Source organism: Brassica rapa, chromosome A05 (assembly GCF_000309985.2).
Source record: "Brassica rapa cultivar Chiifu-401-42 chromosome A05, CAAS_Brap_v3.01, whole genome shotgun sequence".
Lineage (NCBI taxonomy): Eukaryota > Viridiplantae > Streptophyta > Magnoliopsida > Brassicales > Brassicaceae > Brassica > Brassica rapa.
Window position 1 is genome coordinate 5,188,190 of NC_024799.2, and position 22,051 is coordinate 5,210,240.

Sequence of the window (22,051 nt, forward strand, 5' to 3'; positions counted from 1 at the left end):
TTGTCTTTAACCTAACCTTCTGTCTTCTCTTTAACCTAACCTTCTGTCTTCTCTTTAACCTAAATCTCTCTTGCTCTATTTGCTCTATTTCCGCAACCTCTTATCTTTCATATTTTTGTCGTGGAAACTTTAATTATTTACATTATATCAGTTTGCACATTTCATTATATCTTCCATATTTTATTGTAACTTGTAATATGGAAAATATGAATCGGAAAATATGCAAACTGATATAATGTAAATAACTAAAGTTTATTATATTAGAGAGAGTTCCAGAAGAAGGGGAACGGATCTCAAAACAAATTAGGGTTCCAAGGAGAGGGGAGGCGATATCTTTGATTCTCTTGACGTACGAGGCGATGACTGAAGCATTTGAAGGTACGACGATTCAAGTTTAGTTTCGAATCGAATGTTTTATAAATTACTCTCCCGATTTCGATTTGGATAAACATACATGTCTTCTGACTCAGGCTGGAATCAATGGCTCGAAGATCCGTGTTTGTTTTGGCGACCTGGGGATTATAACTATCAGACGCCTAAGCATGATCCCAAAAAGGCTATCTACACACCTGAGCAAGAGCAAGAACGATTTACGGAAGAAGTAGAAAATAGCGAGGTCATAATAATAACTATTCGTCGTTATTTGTTTTCTTTTGCAATAGTAGAATATGTTTGATTATTTATACATGTGAAATACACAGGGTTTCGACATCGATTTCGATAGCTTCCGTTGCGTTTTCAACTACCATCGTGCTTACCTGGACGCAAATGAGTTCGTGGATGAGCCAGACACCACTGGAGATTTACTCGTGAGGCTATCCAAGGAAGCCCTAGATGGTAGCAATGCAACATATGTGAGAGCTCCTCCTCCTCCTCCTCCTACTACCTCTTCTTAATTGTGCTTCTAATAAATAACCTTTTGTGTATAAAAAAAAAAACAGAAGACAGATTTCGAGTTTGTGAGCGTTGTTAAAGCCAACTTTCACTACTCTGCTGGATTCATGTTTCTCATAACGTTTGAAGTTCGTGATCCTTATGATGGTCTGATCAAACCATTCCAAGCAAGGGTGCGCCACCTTAAACATACCTTCACCGAGCATGTCTTCTGCAGGCCTAAACCCAACGCCGGAGGTATTTTCTTCTTGTTTCTATGCATTTGTCCATTGTGTATTCTTCTTTTGACACTGGTTGATTCTTGAAATTTATTGTTTTTTTTTTTTTGACAGTGGAATACTATGGGCTGCCAAGACAGATTTTGAGAAAGATACCAAGAAACAAAGGTAGCACAATATCTTCCAAGTGTCTTTTACTTTACATTCTTGGATGAGTTGATTGATTTGGTTTCCCTTTGCAGATTGGAGTAGTAGAGCTTTACTATGCTACGAGTAGTGATTAGTAAAACCTAAGAGAGACGTCTCTTGTTTAGTTATCTATTTACTTCCTGACTTTTGTTCGTTTTCGTAACACTCAAGCGTGACTTTACTTCTTCTCTCTCTCTCTCTCTCTCTCTCTCTCTCTCTCTCTAACTAAGTAATAATATTCTTAAATAATTCAGAAGGAACCACGAACCAACAACAAAACCCTAGCTACGATTTTTCTTTAAAACGAATTCTCAAACAACAACTAATAATACAATGAAAAGAGATTATACAACTTTCTGATAACTTATCAGCCGCGGAAAATAGATGGGAATCGTATGAGCCACGAGAATACCAATTCATAGAGACACTAAGCTAGGTGAATATACGAACTTGCTCAAGTGAATAATACTAAGTGAATATCAAATATTAAGTGTGAAGCTTTCAGCCCTATATTTGTAGTATAAAATTTCTATTGGACATATTCTCCTATCGAATGGCTTCTTAAATGTTTCGTCGAAAGAAACGAAGAGTCATTAAAACTATCGTTTGCACTCTCTTTTAGCTGGTTTACTATTATCCAAGTAACAATACAATGTTCTGAAACGAAACTTTCTTTTTGTAACGTTTGGAACAGAAATGTTTTAACAAGTAAAAGAAAGAAATAGATAAAATAAAACACACACAAGTAGACGAGCGAATAAAAAGAGAAACACACTCGACAAGGTCTAAACTAGAAACATTGTGAAAGAGAGTAGAAAAAAATGAGGTGCAACCTTCAGAATCGGAGTCTTTACAAGAGTCAAACTCAGAAGAAGAAGAAATATATACAGCTGACGGCTCTACTTCGGAAGATGATTATGTCTTTGAGGAAGCAACTTCGAAGAAACCCTAGCAACTCATTAGGGCATCTCCAATGGAACTCTATTTTTTTCTTTATAATTTACACAAAAATAGACTAACTCTATCATAGTGTAACTTTTGCTCCAATGGTGTTACTCTATAATAGACTAACTCTTATATAGTGGAATATAGAGGAATGTCATATTTTACTCTATATTTGGAGTGAAAAAGTGACATTCCTCTATATTTCACTCAATAATAGAGTAACTCCATTATAGAGTAACACCATTGGAGCAAAAATTACACTATAATAGAGTTACTCTATTTTTGTGTAAATTATAGAGGAAAAAATAGAGTTGCCTTTGAGATGGTCTTAAGAGTGTTTAATTTTTTTTTCTTTTCTGAATAAAAAAAATTAAAAAAAAAATCAATCGCGGGCTGCCACGTATCGGTGGAGCCCGCAAACAGAACAAAACAACGACGCTTAAAGAAGCATCAGAAGCGCTGCCTCTTCTTCTTCTTCTTCTTCTTCTCTTTCTTTTTTTTTTAATTAAAAAATTGCTAAACACCCCTTAAACAACCATGGATAATGGTGGTCTTAAGAAGCATCAAAGAAAACATGCCAGAAAAGCAGCTCTAGAGCTTACAGGAGCAAAAGCTCCAAAACCCAAAATCTCTGATAGACACCTTCAGCTGGAACGTCATGGAATTTTACAGTTCAGTTCGGCGGAGAAATTTTAGGAAATGGTTTAAGCTTTGTAAAATTCTTTTGGTAGCATAATTGAAACTCGAGTGAAGGAACGCCGATCCCGTAAAATTTTGCACACTTCCTTCCCTGGCTGGAAATCAATTTGCAACTATGATTTTGCTGCGTTATGGCGTATTTGGGTAGTATGGAGTCCCTATATATATATTTACATTATAAATTTTTGAGACAAAAACTCAAAAATGCTATTATGGAGAATTGCCCAAAAATTTACATCATAAATTTTAAAGTTTTTAGAAAGACAGATAAGTCCCTATATATATATAATTTTATGTTACATGAGTATTTTTAAGTTTAATTCATGCATTCGAGCTATCACGTCAAAAGTTAGAACGATTACAGTTGTTCATCTACTAATAATAGCAATCCTGATTAATTCCAAAAGTTGTGAATTTACTTATGTTGAAATGTTGTGTCTTTTGAAAAAGATGTGTAAAAGGTTGTGTCTTTTCAAAAAATTCAATGTTGGAAAGTTGTGTCTTTTCTAAAAATTCATATAAGTATATTTTAAAAAGTGAAAAGTTGTGACTATTCATATAAGTATTTTTTTTCAAAATAATTACTTTTAAATCAAAAGGATGTGACTATTTAAACTGAAAAGTTGTAACTATTCAAATAGATTTTCAAAATCTATAAATAGTCGATGTCCATGCATTTGTCAAAGTAAAATTTGCACTAATTTCACTAATCATAAAATGGTGAAAAAAAAAAATTTCTATGCAGTTATTTGCTTACAAATTTTTAGAAAATATTAAAATGAAACGTTGTCAACAAAAAAATAGTAGGACGAGTTTTACGTGTTTGGATAGCTAAAAATCCTAAACAAAACAATGTTACTAGATGGAAAAGGTTTGTCTCCAACTAAACAATACACTAAAGAATTTTAATAAAACACTGTCGCTTATGATATTCATTCAATTTCTGCTGTCTTTGGTTTGCAGTTTCAGAGTAACTAATGGGGAAATCAATTACTGGCCGTATCTATTTGAGGGATAAAGAACAATCTTAAACTACATTGAAACAGAGCGTACGTTACATTACGAAGAATTTTTATCAGTATCTATAATTCACTGATTTGAAACAACACAAAGATCCATTTTTCAGAGAAACTTACCGTTGGTGTCTCTCCTCATCTTCAAGTCCAACCTTCCCCACTTCAATGCACGCAAAGACATATGAGTGCTGCACTTAAAATGTTGTTGATGCTGTGTTGGACCATACTCTTTAGAAATTGTTTTGCCATCTTAAAATACTGCAATTACCTCTCCTACAACCTGGATCAACTTTTCTGAAATCCTGAAAATTGGTGCATAGAAAATGGAACAGAGGAAAATGATTTACATTGAAAAAACCATCATGGACAAAAAAACATCAAATACCAGATAAAGAATAGTAAAGAAGCTATTATAGAAAAAAGCAATTGGAGTAGAAAGACGTAATCATTGCAGAAACAAAACTACTTGGGAAAAATAACAGTTCTAGAGTCGAAATGCATAATAAGTAACGTGAGAATAAATATTGTTCGTCGGCCAAAACAGACGTGATTCACTCCATCTCCTCCCACGCACTCCCAATCATTAAAAAAAAGGAGATTTGTCTGTTGAAATCAAACAACCACTGAATTGATTTATTTTCCTACAATAAATGAAATAAGAGGGGGAAATTGGAGAGAAATAAATTGCAGAGACGAAGATGATGATGAAAGGTATGAGGGGAATTCATACATATAAAAACTGGATGACTATGATGGAATATATAAAGGGATACATAATCTGAAACTTTCATATATAGATTGATTAAAAGATTCGACTCCAAAAGGGTGTAATTGCTGAGACGCTTTAAATCCAAAAGGAAACAAATGAGAAATCCTTTGCAAAGAGGCGGATGTAGAAGGGTGCGTCGTACAGAGAATCAGTCGATTGAGGGAAATAAGACTTCTTTTGTTGAAAATAATTGATGATTCAGAGAAGCGATGTGTCGTGTGAGAAGGTGACGATTCACCGAAGAGATGCCCGAGACTATCATTTTGATGATGTAAGCCACTTGGAGTATGGAAACTTTATAACCCTTAGATCATAAAAACAAACAAATCTTGAGCGTACGATTGTCACTTTATTTTCCTATAAAAAAAAGATGACGTCAAAGATCATAAAAACAAACAAATCTTGAGCGTTACGATTGTCACTTTATTTTCCTATAAAAAAAAGATGACGTCAATTTGGGTTTACTATTATATATAGATTGTGTATTTTCATAAAAACTGTGGTTAGTTTTGTTTTTCCAACATGCAACTATTAGATACGTTTTTTAAAATAATTAAAATATCACAATAAGTTTTTTTTTTTTGCATTTTTTCAACATGCTAATATACAAAAAAAAATTAATTAGTTATAACATCTTAACAAGTAAATTCTTTTGAAAAGCAGTTATAATATATTAATAAGAGTTTTTTTACAATTAATAACTTTAAGAGTTTTATTTTCTTATTATAAAAATTGTGTCTTTTCATAGCAAAGATGTAGAGGTCTTTTTCTTATTGGCTACACAAAATCACCACGAATGGAGTACCCTAAATGTTATGGCACGGCGTTTACAAAAAGCAAAGAAAGAATCTCAAACAGAAAACTTTGAGTATGTGGATGTGGGCCCACATCATGTGGCGTCATCTTGCTATTATTTTGCTAAGTGGGCGATTTTGATATGGAGGGGCGTGAAGTATGATATAAAGGAGTGTTATTCAGTGTTCTTACTACCAATAAAAAACCATAAGATGCTGAAGAATCATTATTTGAAGAGGAATGAAGAATTTCTGATACACTTAAGCGATGAAGATATGTTGAAGATATGGCTTTATTGGATTCAAAGCAAAAGAATTTCAATGCCATGGATAGTTACAATAAAGCATGTTATCTCATCCGGTTACAATAATATCATGCTTTGGTGTGGATATTTTTTTCTCATCCGGTTTCATTTATTCGTTTAAAGAAATATTTATGCATAAGTTTGATATATGTACTATTTATTAATAGACTATTTAATTACACATAAATGGGAATAATTGTTGGGGATTTAAGTCATTCTTTGAAATCATTTAAATTAATTATTGCAATTATCTAAATGAACAATTGAAACTAACTAAATGAAACGTTACATTTGTTGTTGATTTTAACTATTGGTGATGGACCATTGCAATATTTGGTAATGAACCATTGTAATTGTTGGTAATTGTAGCATTTGGTGATTGTAGTACTCCGCGATGAGCTATTTTAAATTTTTGTGTTATCTATTGCAACCACTAACTAGCCATTGTAATGTTTGGTTGTCAACCATTGAAACCCTTAGCCCTCTAAATAAAAAAAATAAAAATAATAATCACAACTAAAATAAAAATTCATAACAATCACAAAATAAATTAGGAAAATAAAAATTCATTTTTAAAAGTTCATTAAAGATCTTGGCAAAAACATATAAATTTGTAAAATTTTATTAGTTTGAAGAGAATATCAAAATATTTAAGGATGTGTCTTCTCATTCTAAAAGTTGTATAGATTTTTCAAAAAATACTTTTTCATTTATTTTATATCTATTTATCTATATTTTAAATAATCTTTAAAAAATCTTTTTATATAAAAAATAATATGGTTGTTATATTTTCTGAGTAATTTAATTCATTTGATAATATTATATATTTACAAAATTAATATATTTAATACTTGTATTTTCTGAATTTCACACTATTTTTCTTTGGTCGTTTAGCCCCAAATTTTTAGTTAAGCACAAAACTACTAATGCAAAATACATATATTATCAATAGACAAATATAAATGCATGAAAGATATTTATGTAATACATGTATTTTTTCGAAAGCAATTATAACAAGTTTAAAAAAAAAAATTTTTTTATTGAAAATATAGTTTATTTGTTTTTATAAAATGAGTTCCGTGCGATATCGCACGGGTTCTTCACCTAGTATCTTTAATAAGAAATTTCATTGTTTATTATATAACTAATCATAATTGAAAACAAATTTCAATAGTTTTTTATTTATTGTTATCGAAAAAATAGTTGTGTTTATCTAAAATTTACATCATAAAGTTTTAACTTTTTTTAAAAAGATGAACCCTTAATGAATAATTTGATTTTTGAATATAATTAAAAACGAATTTCAGTGACTTGATAATTATAACCCTTAATAAATAGTTCATAGTATTGTTAATAACAATTTAGGGTATATCATCATATAACAAGTTAAAAATTTGAAAAAGAAAACTTTTCCAACAAGGTAAATAGTTCTGGACTATGAAGTACATGGGTAAAATCATAAGTAAGTTTGGAGGAAGGGTTTTTTATATAAATAAATACTTAATATAGGCAAAAGAAGCAACTTGTCTTCCTCGTGAATTCCACGCCCCCTTCCTTTCTTCTTCTTCTTCTTCTCCGTTGGAAGCAATTTGTCTTTGGTCAAAGACATTGATTCCCTCAATCTCTTGCAAATTTCAAAGCTCCTAGATCCCCAGTTTCTCTTCAGAGTTTTCAGACATCACCCGGTCGTGAGGTATCTCTGTCGCATCTCAAAGTTCGTGTCTTTGGGGGGTAGATTCTGCGTTTCTGGTCCGAATTCGACTTGTTTTTTTCTAGGGTTTCTGTTTTTTAGTAGTGGGTTTTGTCGTTATCGTGTTTATCAGCTCTGACATTGTTACCTACAACGCCAATTTGATTGAGAAAGAGACGACCTTTGCATTAAGTAGATCTCGTGGTGTATTAGCTGAGCTCGTCTTTTGCAGGTAGCTCTCTCTCTCTCTCTCTCACTGGTGATAATGGCTAGCAATGAGATGGAGAAATCTAGTAAAGAGAAGGAACCTACAACGCCTCCTCCTCCTCCTCCCTCTTCACAGGTTTTGTTCTACTTCTACTCCCACGATTTTCAGCTAGTTGTGATTCTGTATTGTATAATTGACAACGTTATGTGTTTGCAGGAGCCTTCCTCGGCTGTGAGTGCTGGCATGGCTACTCCTGATTGGTCTGGCTTTCAGGTATAAGACAGATTCTGAGTCTGTGGTGTTCTATCTTTTTTCTTTTGATCTTTATGGGTTTCTTGCTTTTTGCTTTTTTTTTTTTTGGACAGGCATATTCTCCTATGCCGCCTCATGGGTTTGTGGCTTCAAGTCCACAACCTCACCCTTATATGTGGGGGGTTCAGGTAAACTTACTGTTTCTTATATTCATCGCCTTTTTATACTGATGTGCATATCAGTATTCATGTTAGGAAGTTGCAAATGGGTTATTGACTTTTATTTTCAGAGTTCTTGGAGGTTTGAGGTTTAGGTTGCCTGAGTTGTAGCTTTTGATTTGATATTTGCTTGTTTTGGGAACTGGTCTTCTTTTGAGTCAAGATTAACTCCAACTATTAGTAGCTTTGATTGGTTGATGAATGGTGAACTTTTTGCAGCATATGAATATGATGCCTCCTTATGGAACTCCACCTCATCCTTATGTTGCAATGTATCCCCCAGGTGGCATGTACGGGCATCCTTCAATGCCTCCGGTACGATATTTTTATTGCTCTGGGCTATGTACTGAAACGGTGTGGTTGTTGATTATTTCATTAACTTATTTCGTTCTGTATCAGGGATCTTATCCATATAGCCCCTATACTATGCCTTCTCCCAATGGAATGACCGAAGCTTCTGTGAGTTTGCGTCTCCTCATTGATAATTTTCTTCTGTTGCTACCATTTCTTATTACTGGAAGAGATTATTTTATGCAGGGGAATACTACAGGCGGCACTGAGGGTGGTGATGCTAAACAATCCGAAGTGAAGGAAAAATTGCCTATCAAAAGATCAAGAGGAAGCTTGGGAAGTTTGAACATGATTACAGGAAAGAACAATGAGCCTGGGAAAAACTCAGGAGCATCAGCTAATGGAGCTTACTCTAAAAGGTAACTTGCTTGACTTTCTCCAATTTAAGGGATGTGGCTATTCTCGTAGGATTTAGACTTTCTCTGGACTTATTAGATAATAACACCATTATTTCACTGCTTCGAGATAACAGTGGAGAGAGTGTTTCTGATGGTTCAAGTGAAGGAAGTGATGCGAACTCTCAAAATGTAAGTTTTGCAAAGCATTTATCTTAATGTAGGCTCTCTATCCAACCACTAGATTGACCTATTCATATCTGTCAATCTCGTATATTTTCTCATGTAGTTTTGCACATTGACACACATAAGAAAAAAACAATTTAGTTGTATGAATTTGCCTCTAAGCTGTTTATGTTGGATGATCGTTCCGTTTGAATAGTCTTTAAGGTATTTGCTCTGTCTATGGTTACTATAGTTGTGATTCGGATTTACTTTGATGTCCCTGTAGGGCTCGGGATCTGGACAAGAGGGGAGGGATGGTTGGTTTATGATCCTTTAGTTTTTTTTCCTTTCATTTCATTCATGTAACTTAACACTGTGAGAGTGCTTTATTGTTTTGTAAAATTCAGAGAATGGTGATTCTGCTAATGCCCCCCGGAATGGTACACCTGTGAGTCAGACCGTGCCAATCATGCCAATGCCAGCTGCAGGCCCACCAACGAATTTAAACATTGGGATGGAATATTGGGGCGCTCCTACTTCAGCAGCTATCCCTGGAATGCACGGGAAAGCATCTGCACCTGTTCCTGGAGTCGCTGCTCCAGTCTCTCGAGATGGTGGCCATTCACAACCCTGGTTGCAGGTGTGTGCGTCTGCATTTCTCTGCTCTATTCCTTCTCATAAATACTCAAAACATTAAAAATGCGTATCTTTGCAATCAGGACGATAGAGAAATTAAGCGACAGAAGCGGAAGCAGTCCAATAGGGAGTCTGCTCGAAGATCTAGATTGCGTAAACAGGTACTAAACATCGCCTTTCAAAATCCAAAATCACGTCCATGTGAGAAAATTATGGACATGGAAGAAGTTGTTTATGTGTGTGTGTGTTTCAGGCGGAATGTGATGAACTGGCACAACGAGCTGAGTTGCTGAATGAAGAAAACGCAACTCTCAGAGCAGAAATCAACAGGCTCAAAAGCCAGTGCGATGAGCTCACCTCTGAGAATACCTCTCTCAAGGTTAGAAAACAAAAACAAAAGTTTTTAGAGCCAACCAAACAAACAGTAATTAGTAACTAAGTTTGTATATTTGTTTTGGTTCTTGCAGGATCAGCTTCTATCATTCCCTTCACTTGAAGGCATTAACATGGACAAGGACGACCAAGAACCAGAGACCTATCAAACAGGCGTCACAGAGAGAAAGGCTGATGATACCTACAAAAGCTCAACGTGAAAGAAAAAACATACAGCGAAATACAGTGTTACAAAAAGTGGCAGCAGCCACAACAACAAGACTCGGCGGTTCTTTGCTAACAGATGTTTGTAGGATATTAGGTATTAGAGATCAATTGGTCCGGAATAGTTTCTTAGCCCTTGTTGAATATGGTTGGTCCTGTCTGTGTACTACGTAAGCTACTAAAGTGGTTTGAATCCTAGTTGCAGAAGTGTATCTGAGGCAATGTACTTCTTATGTATCCAATATACCATTTTTTAATTTAGATTTTTTTTTTGGAATTTCATTTGAATGTGTTATTGCTGATTTTGGTATTTGGTCTCATCACTTTTGTATAGATCCTAGAACTGGCTCCATCACTTGAGAAATACTAGTAACGTTTGTCTAACATGTCATGAGATTGTAAGTACAGAAGAGGATGTAGTGACAGGACTTATAAGAGGAAGTTAATGATCACCATGTGCAGAGAGGTGGTGTGGGGAGAGAAAAGAATTGTGTGTAATAAGTGATAAATACTCACGTTTCAATACAGGAGAGAATTCCTGAGAGAAATGAGCTAGAAAGGAAACGATCCAGCAAGAACTATGTAAACAACCAAATAGTAACTTTTTGGGGTTTGGTGTGTATCACATCAACTATGAGTTCGATTCCTCGAGAGAACTATTTCTGTAAATTAAATTATTGCTACTTATTAGTTTGGGTTAACTTTTGGATACGGAAGATCGTAACAGACAACTGATTCACTTTTTGGCAATAGTTAGAACATATTCAAACTCGGATCAGACAGTATGATACGCTTTTGAGCTAATTCATTTTGTAGCACTAAGTATGTTTTTCTTGGGGCAAACCGAATAGCTTTATAAAAGAAAAAATTATAGAACTATGTAAGCAACATGTTCAATGACAGTACTTCATGAGGCTTCTCACATGAATTGAACCAACCAAGTTTGTCTCAAGGATAAAGCTGATTAAAAAGGAAACTACTTGGGCCGAAAGCCTATTATAACCCTGAATTTATCAAACGACGTCGTTTCCACGAAGTCCTATGTTTTGGACAACAACCAAAGCCTTGTCCAAATCCGGGTTATGTAATAGATCAAACCGGCATAGTTGAAAAAAATAATAATAAAAAATTTAAAAATATACTGTATTTCGTAATGAAAGGATTAAAGCCTTTTTTGTCCACGCCAATATTACAAGGCAAGACCCCGCCGACCTATAGCTTCTTCGCCGGAGAGACCGACCTTCTTAAATTCTCTATATATATATAAATGGCTTGCCGTCTTCTAAACCCTTTCTTCGTCGCCGTCGCTGGTTTAGGCTTCTCGTTGCTCTAGCATTCTTCTACCCTTACCTTGCCGCCATCCATCTGAAAAACAAAAGTCATTAAGGTTCTTTTTTTCAAAATTTTCGAACAATTTCTTTTTAAATCTTTGATTTATGAACTGATGTTCCTTTTTTTTACATGTTTCTTCTCCGATAATTCTTCTTATTGATTGCATATTCAGGTGGTTTTTGGTTATGATAAGATTGTATTGATAGATAAATAATTTGTTTTGACTTTAAAGCCTGTTTGTATGTTGGTCTGTTTCCGCCGTTTAAGGTTGACAATTTTATTGGTTTGGCTTGTCGTGCAGGTACACGTACTGGAGAGAAAGACAGTGACTTTTTCTTCTCTGTTTACTTTTATCAAGGCACCAAAGATGAAATCATGTCAGCCCGGTTAGTCCTCAAGCTTTTTCCTGATGGGTTTTATCAAAATATATACTCTGGATTAGTTTATTCTACTTACTATTCTGCACCTCTTTGCTGTTTACTTTGTATGTTTTGTACTTCGGTGTGTGTTTAAAGAACTTCCCTTCTGAGTCACTGTCCCACTTTCCACGCGTACTATCTTTGTATCGGTAGTGTTGTTTCTACTAAGCTTGATGTTTTGCCTGGAAAACTCATGAATCACTGTTTGTAGCAGTGTCTTTTGTGATGTGGTTTACTGCATGATAATATATCAATAGTCTTTCTATTTTTTATACTTCCTTACTTATTATATGAGATTATGTTTCCTTGTGAATCTTTAAATATTTAAAATACTTATATACGGTCACTGCAGTTTTTTTTTTTTAATATCTGATGCACACCCCCTCTTTTGTCTTGCAGTTTTTTTCGACGCTGTTGATGTGTTGCCATCTCTAGGACTGCTAGAGATTTAGACGTGTTAGCTGAGTTTCTGTTCAAGGTTTTAGGTTTAGCTTTGTTACTAGATAGACATGGAATCAAACTTCGTCAAGGTATTGGATAGTAGTTTTAAAGATGGACCTGGAAAAAAGAGAAAGCATCCTGATTACTATGATTCTGGAAGGTCATTCGCAAAGCTGCAATGTGTGCTCTCACCAACCGAAAAGCTTAATAGTGGAAACAAAGTTAATGCTTCTGAGAATCCCTCTGGCAAGTCTTTGGTCAGATACTACTCTTACTTCAAGAAGACGGGAGTGCCAAAGCGTGTGATGTTCTATGAGAACGGCGAATGGACTGACTTGCCTGACCACGTTATTTGCAGTATCAAGAACGATCTTGAAGCAAAGAGAGCTGTGATTGAGGTAAACTGGTCCGGACGCTGTTTTGTTCTTGATTTCTTACACATGCATCGCCTAGACTTGGAAACAGGTGTGAGAACCCACCTCGCATGGATTGATATAGCTGGAAAATGCTTTTTCCCCGAAGTTTATGAAAGGGACTGTGAGGAAGATCAATGTGAGATCAAGCTGCACCTTGAAGTTGATGTCAATGGTGTTGTTCAGCCATCTTTGGATGAGTCGTCAGAGGATAGCTGCAGCAGCATTGGGACTAATATGTTCTCTGGCCTCAAGCCTGCTGATGAAGAAGAAGTTGATGTAGAAGCTGTCAAAGAAAAATTTGTTTTGGGTATGGCCACTCTAGGAGATGTAGAGTTGCTTAATGCGTATCGTTTCTCAGGTGACATCACCAAAGCTCGTCAATCTCTTTTTAACAAACAAGCTGACATCACTAAGTCACGCCGAGGAGATGCAAACATTAGATACGCATGGGTTCCCGTTAAGAAGAAACTCTTATCTTCAGTCATGAAGCATGGACTTGGTGTTGGTGGAGAGTTCATCAAAAAGTCTAAGTATGGTGTTGGGGTTCACTTAACCGCTGCAAACTGCCCTTACTTCAGGTTTACTTTAGTTCATTTTTTTTTTATGTTTTCTCTTTAAGAACATGTGTGGAGGATAATGTTTTTACAGTGCTACACATTGTGATATTGATGAAAACGGTGTACGTCACATGGTTTTGTGCCGTGTGATAATGGGGAACATGGAGCCTCTTTGTGGTGATAGAGCGCAGTTCTTTACTGGTGGAGAAGAGTATGATAATGGAGTTGATAATGTTTTGAGTCCGAAGCATTATCTTGTCTGGAACATGAATGTGAACACTCATGTTTATCCAGAATTTGTAGTTAGCTTCAAGCTGTTGTCTATCCCCAATGCTGAAGGTGATTTCTCCTTTCACATTAAAAAAAAAGTTACTGTTTCCATCAAAAAAAATCTACTGATGACGCATTGAATGGGATATACAGCATATAGATCTTGCTGAAGATCAGCTTGTGACCTCTGGGGTAGTAATGACCAATGTTCAAGAAATCGCTAGGCGGTGTTTAGGTGCTTTATAGAGGATTATTGTTTAGGCAGGTGATTAGACCGATTTTGTAAAAAATAGTTGAGGTCGCCTAGATTTTTAGAACATTGATAAAATGTTCATGGCTAAAATACATATGAATATTTTGAACATCACATTTTTTGTTGCCTATACCGTTTTTGCAGGGGGTTTGCTTTCTGAGAACTCACGGCTCACCTTGGAAGGAGCCAAAGGTTCTGTTTCAAATGTGAGTTTTTTTTTATTGTACCTGAGGAACATTCTTGTTATCAGTTAGTCAACGTGTATCTTTGATTGGGACTTGAGAACAGTGATGCGCCTTGTTTTGGTTAAAGCAGGGGACAGGAAGGGTAACAAATGGAGACAAGAGTGCCGGTTCTGCTTTGATGCCTTACCCTCTGCTCTTCAATGCAATTTCAAGCAAAGTTGCTCAGGAAGAGATGGACTTGATCACTTCTGATTACCAACAACTTAGGGTATATAATAGTGAAACTATTTCGAGTCATTGCCCATTTATATTACCTATATGCCAAGATGTCATCGTCGGAATATGTGTGTGTGATCTTGCAGGAGAAGAAGATTTCTAGAGAGGAATTCTCAAGGAAGCTGCGGGTGATTGTTGGAGATGATGATCTGCTGAGAACCACCATAACATCTCTTCAACGGTTGCCATCAATGAAAATGAAACCGGTCCCAGGTGGCTATTGCAGATGATGACGACATTTTGTTATGGGAGAGGGGTTGGAAAATGCGTCGACTTCTTTGTTCTGTCGTGAAACTTTATGATTAGAGATTAGGAGAAACAACTATCTTAAGAACAATACCAATATTGCTATAAGTTAAATTTACTCTTTGTGAAACTAATCAAAGAGTCTTTAACTGCTTTTGCTTTTGTGAAACTAATCTTCACTGTGGCTGGTTACTAACATTGTTACCTGAGATGATCAGTTGCTTTGAGTGCACTTAGTGTCACCTGAGCCAAGCTCCTGGCATGCGTGGGGTCTCCCAGCCTTGGAGCTTAACAACCACGACTGCGTTTGAATATCCAATCTCCCTCTCTTGCTTGTTTCGACTCAGCTTCTTCTTAGCTTATTCTTCATCTACATTCAGAAGCAATCTTCTGCGCATGAAACCAACGAATACTACTTTGATATGTGCTACAGAATAAAACTATGCAACACGCACATGCAACCTCCTAAACATTAACAAAGAAAAAGAAAATCCATTTCCGTTTGACGTTAAGGATCTATAAATTAAACGTACACGTGTGATTCAGATTCTCATACATATTCTCGAAAGCTGTTTTTTTTATTAATAAAACATCAGCTAAACTGAAATCTTAATAAGAACTAAACTATAGAGCTAAAAACAGCTGAGATCTCGATTTATGTTCTGGTTGCTAATTGATCGACGTGCTCGATTAGTAATAGCAAAAATAAAAATTTGAAGAATAATTTCATGGAGGACAAAAACCATGTGCAAAGAACACATTCACAAAATATTATTTTCTATTTGTGAGTAAAAGAATACTATCATAAAAACAACAAAGAAAAGTAATTAATTATTTGTCGTCTCAAGTTAAGGATCCAACAATTAGAAGTTGAAAGAGATTTCATGACTCAAAACTTATATATTGTAGAGACTTGTGCATAATTTTAGTTTTGTATACCAAAATCCAAATAACTCAAAAAGTTCAACTTTTTTCTTAAAAAAAAAACAATATATATAGAAAGATAAAACTGAGAGAGTATCCATGGATGTAGCTGGTGAATTCCATCGAATAGAAAAAGATGGTAAACTATATTTTGAATATCACCATTCAAAATACCATCCCATACCCCAAATTCAAAGCTTATCCTCCTCCAATGAAACAATCATCAACAACCACACATCTCAATCTCTTTTCGTATGTCCAGTTACACGATGTCGTGTTGCACTTAATGAGTCACCTGATAGATCCACATTTTCTCCAATCTTTTCTTCTCCAGAGTATCTCTTCTCTACAATAGATCATGATCTTTACCATTCATTACTCCCTTTGTTTTGGTGCAACAATAAAGACTTTGAAATAGATGGTGGGTGTGACATATGCAAAGGTTTAAATTCTGGCACCGATTATTATCTTTGTGATTACTGTAATGGAAAGTATCACAGAGAATGTGTTCAGTCTCCACTTAAAATAAAATCTCCTTATCACCTTCAGCATTCTCTCCAACTTTGCTTTTATTGTCCAAGTGCTCGCATCATCGAATGTTTAGTCTGTGGAAGAACAATAAGCCGTCTACTATATTATTGTGACATTTGTCGAGTTTTCATGCATTCAGTATGTGTCATGAAACCCATACCCTTTGTTATAGACCTACCAAAAAGGCATGATCATCCTCTCACTTTTTTTCCTAGACAAACTTCCTTAACTTGCAACGTTTGTGGCTTGTTGAGAAAAATGTATCCCACATATATATGTGTCACATGCAACTTTGTAGCTCATAAAGATTGTATGTATTTTCCTCGCATCATCCAAATATCACGTCACCGCCATCGTATCTCTTACAAATCTTCACTCCCTTCCGGAGAATGGTTATGTGGAGTTTGTCGCCAAAATATTGAGATCGATTATGGTGCTTATAGTTGTGACAAGTGTTGTGATTATGTTGTCCATTCAATATGTGCTCTAGGGAAGGATGTGTGTGATGGAGAAGATCTGGAAGGTGTACCAGAAGAAGATGATATAACACTAGGTGTTGAATCATTTGATGTGATATCTGAAGGAGTGATACTTCATTTTCTTCATGACCATCATCTCTACCTCCAGGAAAGTATACTTTATGATGAGAATAAGTTTTGTCAAGCTTGTGTTCTACCTATCTTTGAAGGTAATATTTATTCTTGTATCGAGTGTGGCTTCATCCTCCATGAAACATGCGCACAATCTCGCCGCAAATTACAACATGCGTTACATCCTCATCCACTTACACTGAGGCATGTGAATCCATATGAATATGTTGGCTTCACGTGCGATGCATGTGATCGTTTATGTGGTGGGTTTATCTATGGGTGTCATTTAAAGGAATGTGACTTCGATCTGGATATACGGTGTGCTTCAATATCTGAACCGGTTGATTACCAAGGTCATGAACATCCCTTGTACTTAGCTTTAAACTCTGAAGAACAGCCCGTATGTCATGTATGCCAAATAAAATGTGAGAAGCAATTAAATTGCATCATCTGCAATTTTATTATATGCATTAAATGCACTACCTTACCATATAAGGTAAGGTATAAGCATGATAAACATTTTCTCAGAGTTCTGTGGGAAGAAGAAATATGTGACAAAAGTTGGTGTGAGGTGTGTGAACATGATTTGAGAAATACAAACACAAATGTGATCTATTGGTGCGATGAATGTTGCATCACCGTTCATGTTGAATGTTTATTTGGTGATGACCCGTATCTGAAGCATGGTCAATTTTTAAAAGAAAATGGTATCAGGCTCCAAATTCTTTGGAAAAGCAATATTTCTCGACCATCGTGCAATTACTGCAAAAACCGTTGTCAACACAAAATGTTTATGAGAGACGATATCGTAGCATGTTCTAAGAGATGTGCTCTTAGCAATAGTTAACCTAACATTAAAATATAAAAAATCCAGTGATATGTATTATATATTTATTATTTAGTTTCTTTTATCTTGTAATTCATATTATCTGTTTGTTAAGTTTCGAATATAATGTAAATTTCAGTTTATATTTGTACTTTGTGGATTGTTTGCTAGGGAAAATATAACCATCAATACTATTAAAATAGAAGACCCTTTTTTGAGGTGCCCTCCTGTTTTGAAAATAATTACAATATACTGCCACTCACTTTATCTAAACATATGCTTTTAATTAAATTTAGTATTTTCCTAATTCTTTTTATTTATACCAATATTAATAAAGGAATACGTTAATTTGGCATAACTAAAAGCTATCCATGAGTTTAGCAATCTGTTACAAGAGATCACGGCAGATTTAGATTTCAATTTTCAAGAATGATTTCTAATATACTATAAAGGTGATGAGGCATTTTTTTTTTTGACCGAGCATTTCTAAGTGTTTAACGAAGATGAAGATGACGTTTTGCTTGAGGTCGTGTTCTGGTAAATCAAAGGAGGTTTCAAGAAGGTTCGCATAGTTCCGCGATAAACTTCCTCCTCCATTACTCAAAGGTACTTTTACGGAGTTTTGCTTGAGGTTTCTATTCACAGGGTTCAAGATACTTTGATAATCAGTTCTTTGGTTTAACTGTGGGGGCTGATGGTGATTTTCGACATTCAATATTCAACAACTTGATCCAATCATAGAATATACGAATAATTTAGTAGACATAAATTGAAAACTAACGTTCATGAACTAAAAATTATTTCTTCCCATAAGATGTTCTGGATCGAACAAATATGTACTTTTACCATTATCTACCAAGCACGGGAAAGCATAATGAGACACTAAACCCAGAAAAATATTCCGATCACCTACCATATATTTTACTAAATAGTTATCTTACATCGTATTGTTATTTTTACATTATGATAGGATATTGCAAAATTTTATTCCTTTTTATAGACATAATAAAATATCAATAAATAATTTGAACAATATATGGATCTTTTTTTTTTGTAATCAAAACAAAATATGAATCTATAACTACCCAGTCCCTACTTAGACTCCAAATATAAACCATGTTAACAAATATTACAAAATAACTTATCTATAAAATTATTCCACGATTTGGTTTTATTTATTAAATATAATAATTAATTTAAACAACATATCGATCTATAATAAAAAGATAGCTACCCAATCCCTTTTTAGACTAAAAAAATATTAACCATGTTAACAAATATTCCAAAACTTAGCTATCTATAAAACCTTTTCTTTTTGAACAAAACTATCTATAAAACTATTCCAAGAATTTATTTTTTGAACAAAAATATCTATAATATCCTTTGTTTCATATATTTTTTTTATTCAGTTATGTTTAGTTTATGTTTAGTTTGTTCCAAATCTTCTATTTCCTATATATGCTGTGAAAACAAAAATTCGGTTTGTAAATCTAACCGAATACAGTAGAACCTCTATTCATTAATAATGTTGAGAATTTAAAATTTTATTAATTTATAGAAATATTAATTTACGGAAGGTTCTTTATTTAGATTTTTTTATTTTAAGGTATATTTATAAGATAAGAATAATATTTGATTTTAGTGTAAAGACATTAATTGTTATTTTTTAAAAATTTGACATTTATATTAATTTATTATATTATATTGTGTATATAATATATATTGTATAACTTTTTTTTGAACACATATTGTATATAACTTAAATGTGGTTTTAGATATAATATTACTAAATTTCACCAAAAAATATTAAGTGTTAAGAAAATATAAAGATAATTCCATTGTGAACATAAAATAAACAATATAATAATAAGTTCTTACTTATATAAAATATGTATACACATAAATTATTAATTTATATTTTTAAAGGGACTTTATATTTACATAGGATTTACTTAAAAAATATTATATTATTATTTTATCGATTTGTATCAAATTTTGAACCGACCCAAGTTGGGACCAGCAAAATTTATTAATTTATAGAGATTATTAATTTATCGAATATTAACTTATAGAGGTTATATTGTATATAGCAACTAATATATATCATAATCAGGGTTGCCAACTAATATATGATCCATTTGACCCTCGATCAAGCAAATTCTTAAAGTTGTTACTTTACAAAAAAAATATATATATATATATATAATATCTTCATTTTCCTATATTCATTTTATACAATAAATATTAGTTTGTTCAAAAACTTCTATTTTCTATATACACTCGGATGATCGGATCACATAAAGGAAATATTACTCATTCTTATTTATCGAAAATTCTATAATAACAGATCGGTGGATAATAATGAAGATTAATATCAAATCCATTTCTAACGTTTTACAAATAATTTATTTAATTTTCTATAATATTCAAAATATATGAGAAGTCTTTTTAGCTTTTTAGAAATATTTTTAGATTTTTTTGGGGGTTTTACCGGGTCAACACGTGTTGAATCACAGGTTAATGACGAGTTTTTCGGTTTTTACCAAGTTTTATCGAGTTTTTAATTAACGGGTTTGTTCATTAAATCTGAACCGGATTATATACGAGTAATCGGGTTTATCGATTTCACCGTAGATTACCGGGTTTATCGGTTCGACCGCGAGTTTGGGGTCAAAAATTAACACTTAACAAAGCTAAAAATTACACTTCTCATGATTATTTTTCATATATTTTAAAATATTGAATAAGAAATTAATGTCTAATCACAAAATATAGTTTTCTTCAAAATCCAAAAATTTAACACACAAAAAATTAAAATAAATAATGTACACAAGTTTAACAAGAATGGATATCCAGTTTATAAATTATTACATTATTATTTCCAACCAAAAAATAATCCCGCGCTTTAAAAGCGCGGATCAAAATCTAGTTATCATTAAAGATCGTTATCTCAATTAGAAAGGATTCTAGTAATTATGTGAGAATTCTATGTTTCGAATATTTATTTTAACGAAACTAATATTATATAATGTGGTATGGGTCTAGTGACTAGGAGTTTTGATCTCAAACCTTTTGATATTTATTAAAACAAATAATAGCTAGATTATTAAGGTAGTTAAACTAGCTCTTGCCAAACATTATTTTTGTAGTGTAAAGTTATGCAGCCATCATCATTTGAGATCCATCAAGTGAGAACCAAATTCGGTGGAAGATATATTTTCTGTTCCTTTTTCTACCTGAACGAACCACATGGATCATGACATCTTCAACGCTACAAACTAAAAATACCTAGCTAAATCTGAGACGGCACAATGATATACTCCATCTTTAGATTAATAACTTGCAAGGAACTGCAAATATACAAAATGTTTATCTCATATTCATATCTTGACGTGTGATGTTTCATGTTTCAATAACATTCACAACGCATTCATTTCTTCGTCCAGATGATTATATTGTCATCTCAACTTTTCAATTGTATAAATATTTGTAAATATTAGAGATAAAATATACACATATGAAACTGGATAGGGACTTATTTAATATAACTGAAAATATATTAATCTATTTATTATCAGTTAGTTTTATTTTGTAAACTCATCTAACTTAGCATGATACATCCACGCAATACATTCCAATTTATAATCAGTTTGACGTAAATTTGGCTCCTTTTAGGCATGACTAACAAGTGAAGTTGTTTTCTTTCCTTGTTGTTATGGGAGTATTGCAGTTGGTTCTATTGGTTTCTATCCGAATATATTATACGAACTAATTCGCTTTCCTTGACAATATTTCATACACAATACAAGCCTAAATCATCATAAAGCGATTCATAATCCACAATCGTTTTTGTAAAGAAACACAATTTGTCTTTATATTTATAGATTCAAAAATTAAAAAAGCTGACCATTTTTCCAAAATATACTTATACATATGAATATTCGAAAAAAATGAAGAATATAAAGTTTTAACAGAGAACCGGAATTTAAAACTTAAAAATATATGAAATACTAAAAATGTATTTGAAATATATAAAGAAAAAGGAAAAATTAATTTAAAAGTTATAGATATTTGATATTCAATTGGGTTTTGGATACCCAAACCAAGATCCACATATCTAAAAAAAAAAACCAAAATGGTAAAATGTATAGATTTTGAGCCAATTTAATTGGTTTTTCTTTTGGGTTGGTTTGGTTCAAACTTTTCTATCAAGAATAACCACCGTTCTGAAAACCGCTAGACGGTAACTAGACGCTTTATAGAGGACTAGCAACTAGACGAATTATTAGGGGTTTAGGCGAGACCTAAACATTAGAAAATTGTTGATTTATTTTATATATTTATATGACATGTTTTATTTTTTAATTTTAATTATAAAATTATTGTGATGAATTATCAAAATTAAATATTAAAAAGTATTTATGATAAAGTTCTGCTTAATTTAGCATATTTAGACAAATTTAGATCAATTTAAACTGTTTTAAACCGATTTAAAATAATTTAA

The 22,051-nt window shown here is 33.4% G+C and overlaps 4 protein-coding genes and 1 long non-coding RNA gene across 7 annotated transcripts; 4 read left to right on the forward strand and 1 right to left on the reverse strand.

The window, feature by feature from the left end:
- Nucleotides 1-249: 249 nt before the first annotated feature.
- Nucleotides 250-2,495, forward strand: LOC103867352. 2 transcript variants are annotated; one of them, XM_009145411.3, is made up of 6 exons: nucleotides 250-378; nucleotides 471-616; nucleotides 702-854; nucleotides 942-1,131; nucleotides 1,227-1,280; nucleotides 1,355-2,495. In XM_009145411.3, the coding sequence occupies exons 1-6, from the start codon at nucleotides 360-362 to the stop codon at nucleotides 1,387-1,389; spliced, it is 597 nt and encodes a 198-aa protein (XP_009143659.1). In that variant the 5' UTR covers nucleotides 250-359; the 3' UTR covers nucleotides 1,390-2,495. The 2 variants fall into 2 exon arrangements, with proteins under 2 accessions (XP_009143659.1, XP_033146955.1); XM_033291064.1 differs by having other exon boundaries at nucleotides 1,227-2,495.
- On the reverse strand, nucleotides 1,156-4,896 carry LOC117133919. The gene is made up of 2 exons (XR_004457989.1): nucleotides 4,230-4,896; nucleotides 1,156-4,149 (listed from the first exon to the last, which is right to left on the reverse strand). It is a non-coding gene; the product is annotated as an uncharacterized LOC117133919 (long non-coding RNA).
- Nucleotides 4,897-7,359: 2,463 nt separating this feature from the next.
- LOC103867355 (bZIP transcription factor 16) lies at nucleotides 7,360-10,563 on the forward strand. Its single transcript, XM_033291060.1, has 13 exons — nucleotides 7,360-7,524; nucleotides 7,750-7,862; nucleotides 7,944-8,000; nucleotides 8,093-8,167; nucleotides 8,417-8,512; nucleotides 8,597-8,656; nucleotides 8,735-8,907; nucleotides 9,021-9,075; nucleotides 9,335-9,365; nucleotides 9,456-9,688; nucleotides 9,768-9,845; nucleotides 9,938-10,063; nucleotides 10,152-10,563. The coding sequence occupies exons 2-13, from the start codon at nucleotides 7,785-7,787 to the stop codon at nucleotides 10,275-10,277; spliced, it is 1,188 nt and encodes a 395-aa protein (XP_033146951.1). The 5' UTR covers nucleotides 7,360-7,524; nucleotides 7,750-7,784; the 3' UTR covers nucleotides 10,278-10,563.
- Nucleotides 10,564-10,829: 266 nt separating this feature from the next.
- LOC103867356 (probable inactive poly [ADP-ribose] polymerase SRO1) lies at nucleotides 10,830-14,849 on the forward strand. 2 transcript variants are annotated; one of them, XM_018658731.2, is made up of 7 exons: nucleotides 10,830-11,668; nucleotides 11,915-11,999; nucleotides 12,432-13,467; nucleotides 13,538-13,785; nucleotides 14,114-14,175; nucleotides 14,282-14,422; nucleotides 14,517-14,849. In XM_018658731.2, exons 3-7 carry the CDS (start codon nucleotides 12,542-12,544, stop codon nucleotides 14,658-14,660), a joined length of 1,521 nt encoding a protein of 506 aa, XP_018514247.1. In that variant the 5' UTR covers nucleotides 10,830-11,668; nucleotides 11,915-11,999; nucleotides 12,432-12,541; the 3' UTR covers nucleotides 14,661-14,849. The 2 variants fall into 2 exon arrangements, with proteins under 2 accessions (XP_018514247.1, XP_009143661.1); XM_009145413.3 differs by having other exon boundaries at nucleotides 14,285-14,422.
- A 699-nt stretch (nucleotides 14,850-15,548) lies between these two features.
- LOC103867357 lies at nucleotides 15,549-17,334 on the forward strand. The gene is made up of 2 exons (XM_009145414.3): nucleotides 15,549-17,146; nucleotides 17,250-17,334. Coding segments are annotated over exons 1-2 (1,449 nt in total). The 5' UTR covers nucleotides 15,549-15,699; the 3' UTR covers nucleotides 17,252-17,334.
- Nucleotides 17,335-22,051: the final 4,717 nt, after the last annotated feature.

Excerpts from the sequence above, each read along its gene's own strand:
- LOC103867352 (XM_033291064.1), top strand. Across the intron at positions 617-701 it reads AAGAAGTAGAAAATAGCGAG|GGTTTCGACATCGATTTCGA; the intron begins GTCATAATAATA and ends TGAAATACACAG. Across the intron at positions 855-941 it reads ATGGTAGCAATGCAACATAT|AAGACAGATTTCGAGTTTGT; the intron begins GTGAGAGCTCCT and ends AAAAAAAAACAG.
- LOC103867355 (XM_033291060.1), top strand. The coding sequence starts at position 7,785 with ATGGCTAGCAATGAGATGGAGAAATCTAGTAAAGAGAAGGAACCTACA. Across the intron at positions 8,001-8,092 it reads CTGATTGGTCTGGCTTTCAG|GCATATTCTCCTATGCCGCC; the intron begins GTATAAGACAGA and ends TTTTTTGGACAG. Across the intron at positions 8,657-8,734 it reads ATGGAATGACCGAAGCTTCT|GGGAATACTACAGGCGGCAC; the intron begins GTGAGTTTGCGT and ends TATTTTATGCAG.
- LOC103867356 (XM_018658731.2), top strand. The coding sequence starts at position 12,542 with ATGGAATCAAACTTCGTCAAGGTATTGGATAGTAGTTTTAAAGATGGA. Across the intron at positions 13,786-14,113 it reads GTCTATCCCCAATGCTGAAG|GGGGTTTGCTTTCTGAGAAC; the intron begins GTGATTTCTCCT and ends CCGTTTTTGCAG. Across the intron at positions 14,176-14,281 it reads CCAAAGGTTCTGTTTCAAAT|CAGGGGACAGGAAGGGTAAC; the intron begins GTGAGTTTTTTT and ends TTTTGGTTAAAG.
- LOC103867357 (XM_009145414.3), top strand. The coding sequence starts at position 15,700 with ATGGATGTAGCTGGTGAATTCCATCGAATAGAAAAAGATGGTAAACTA.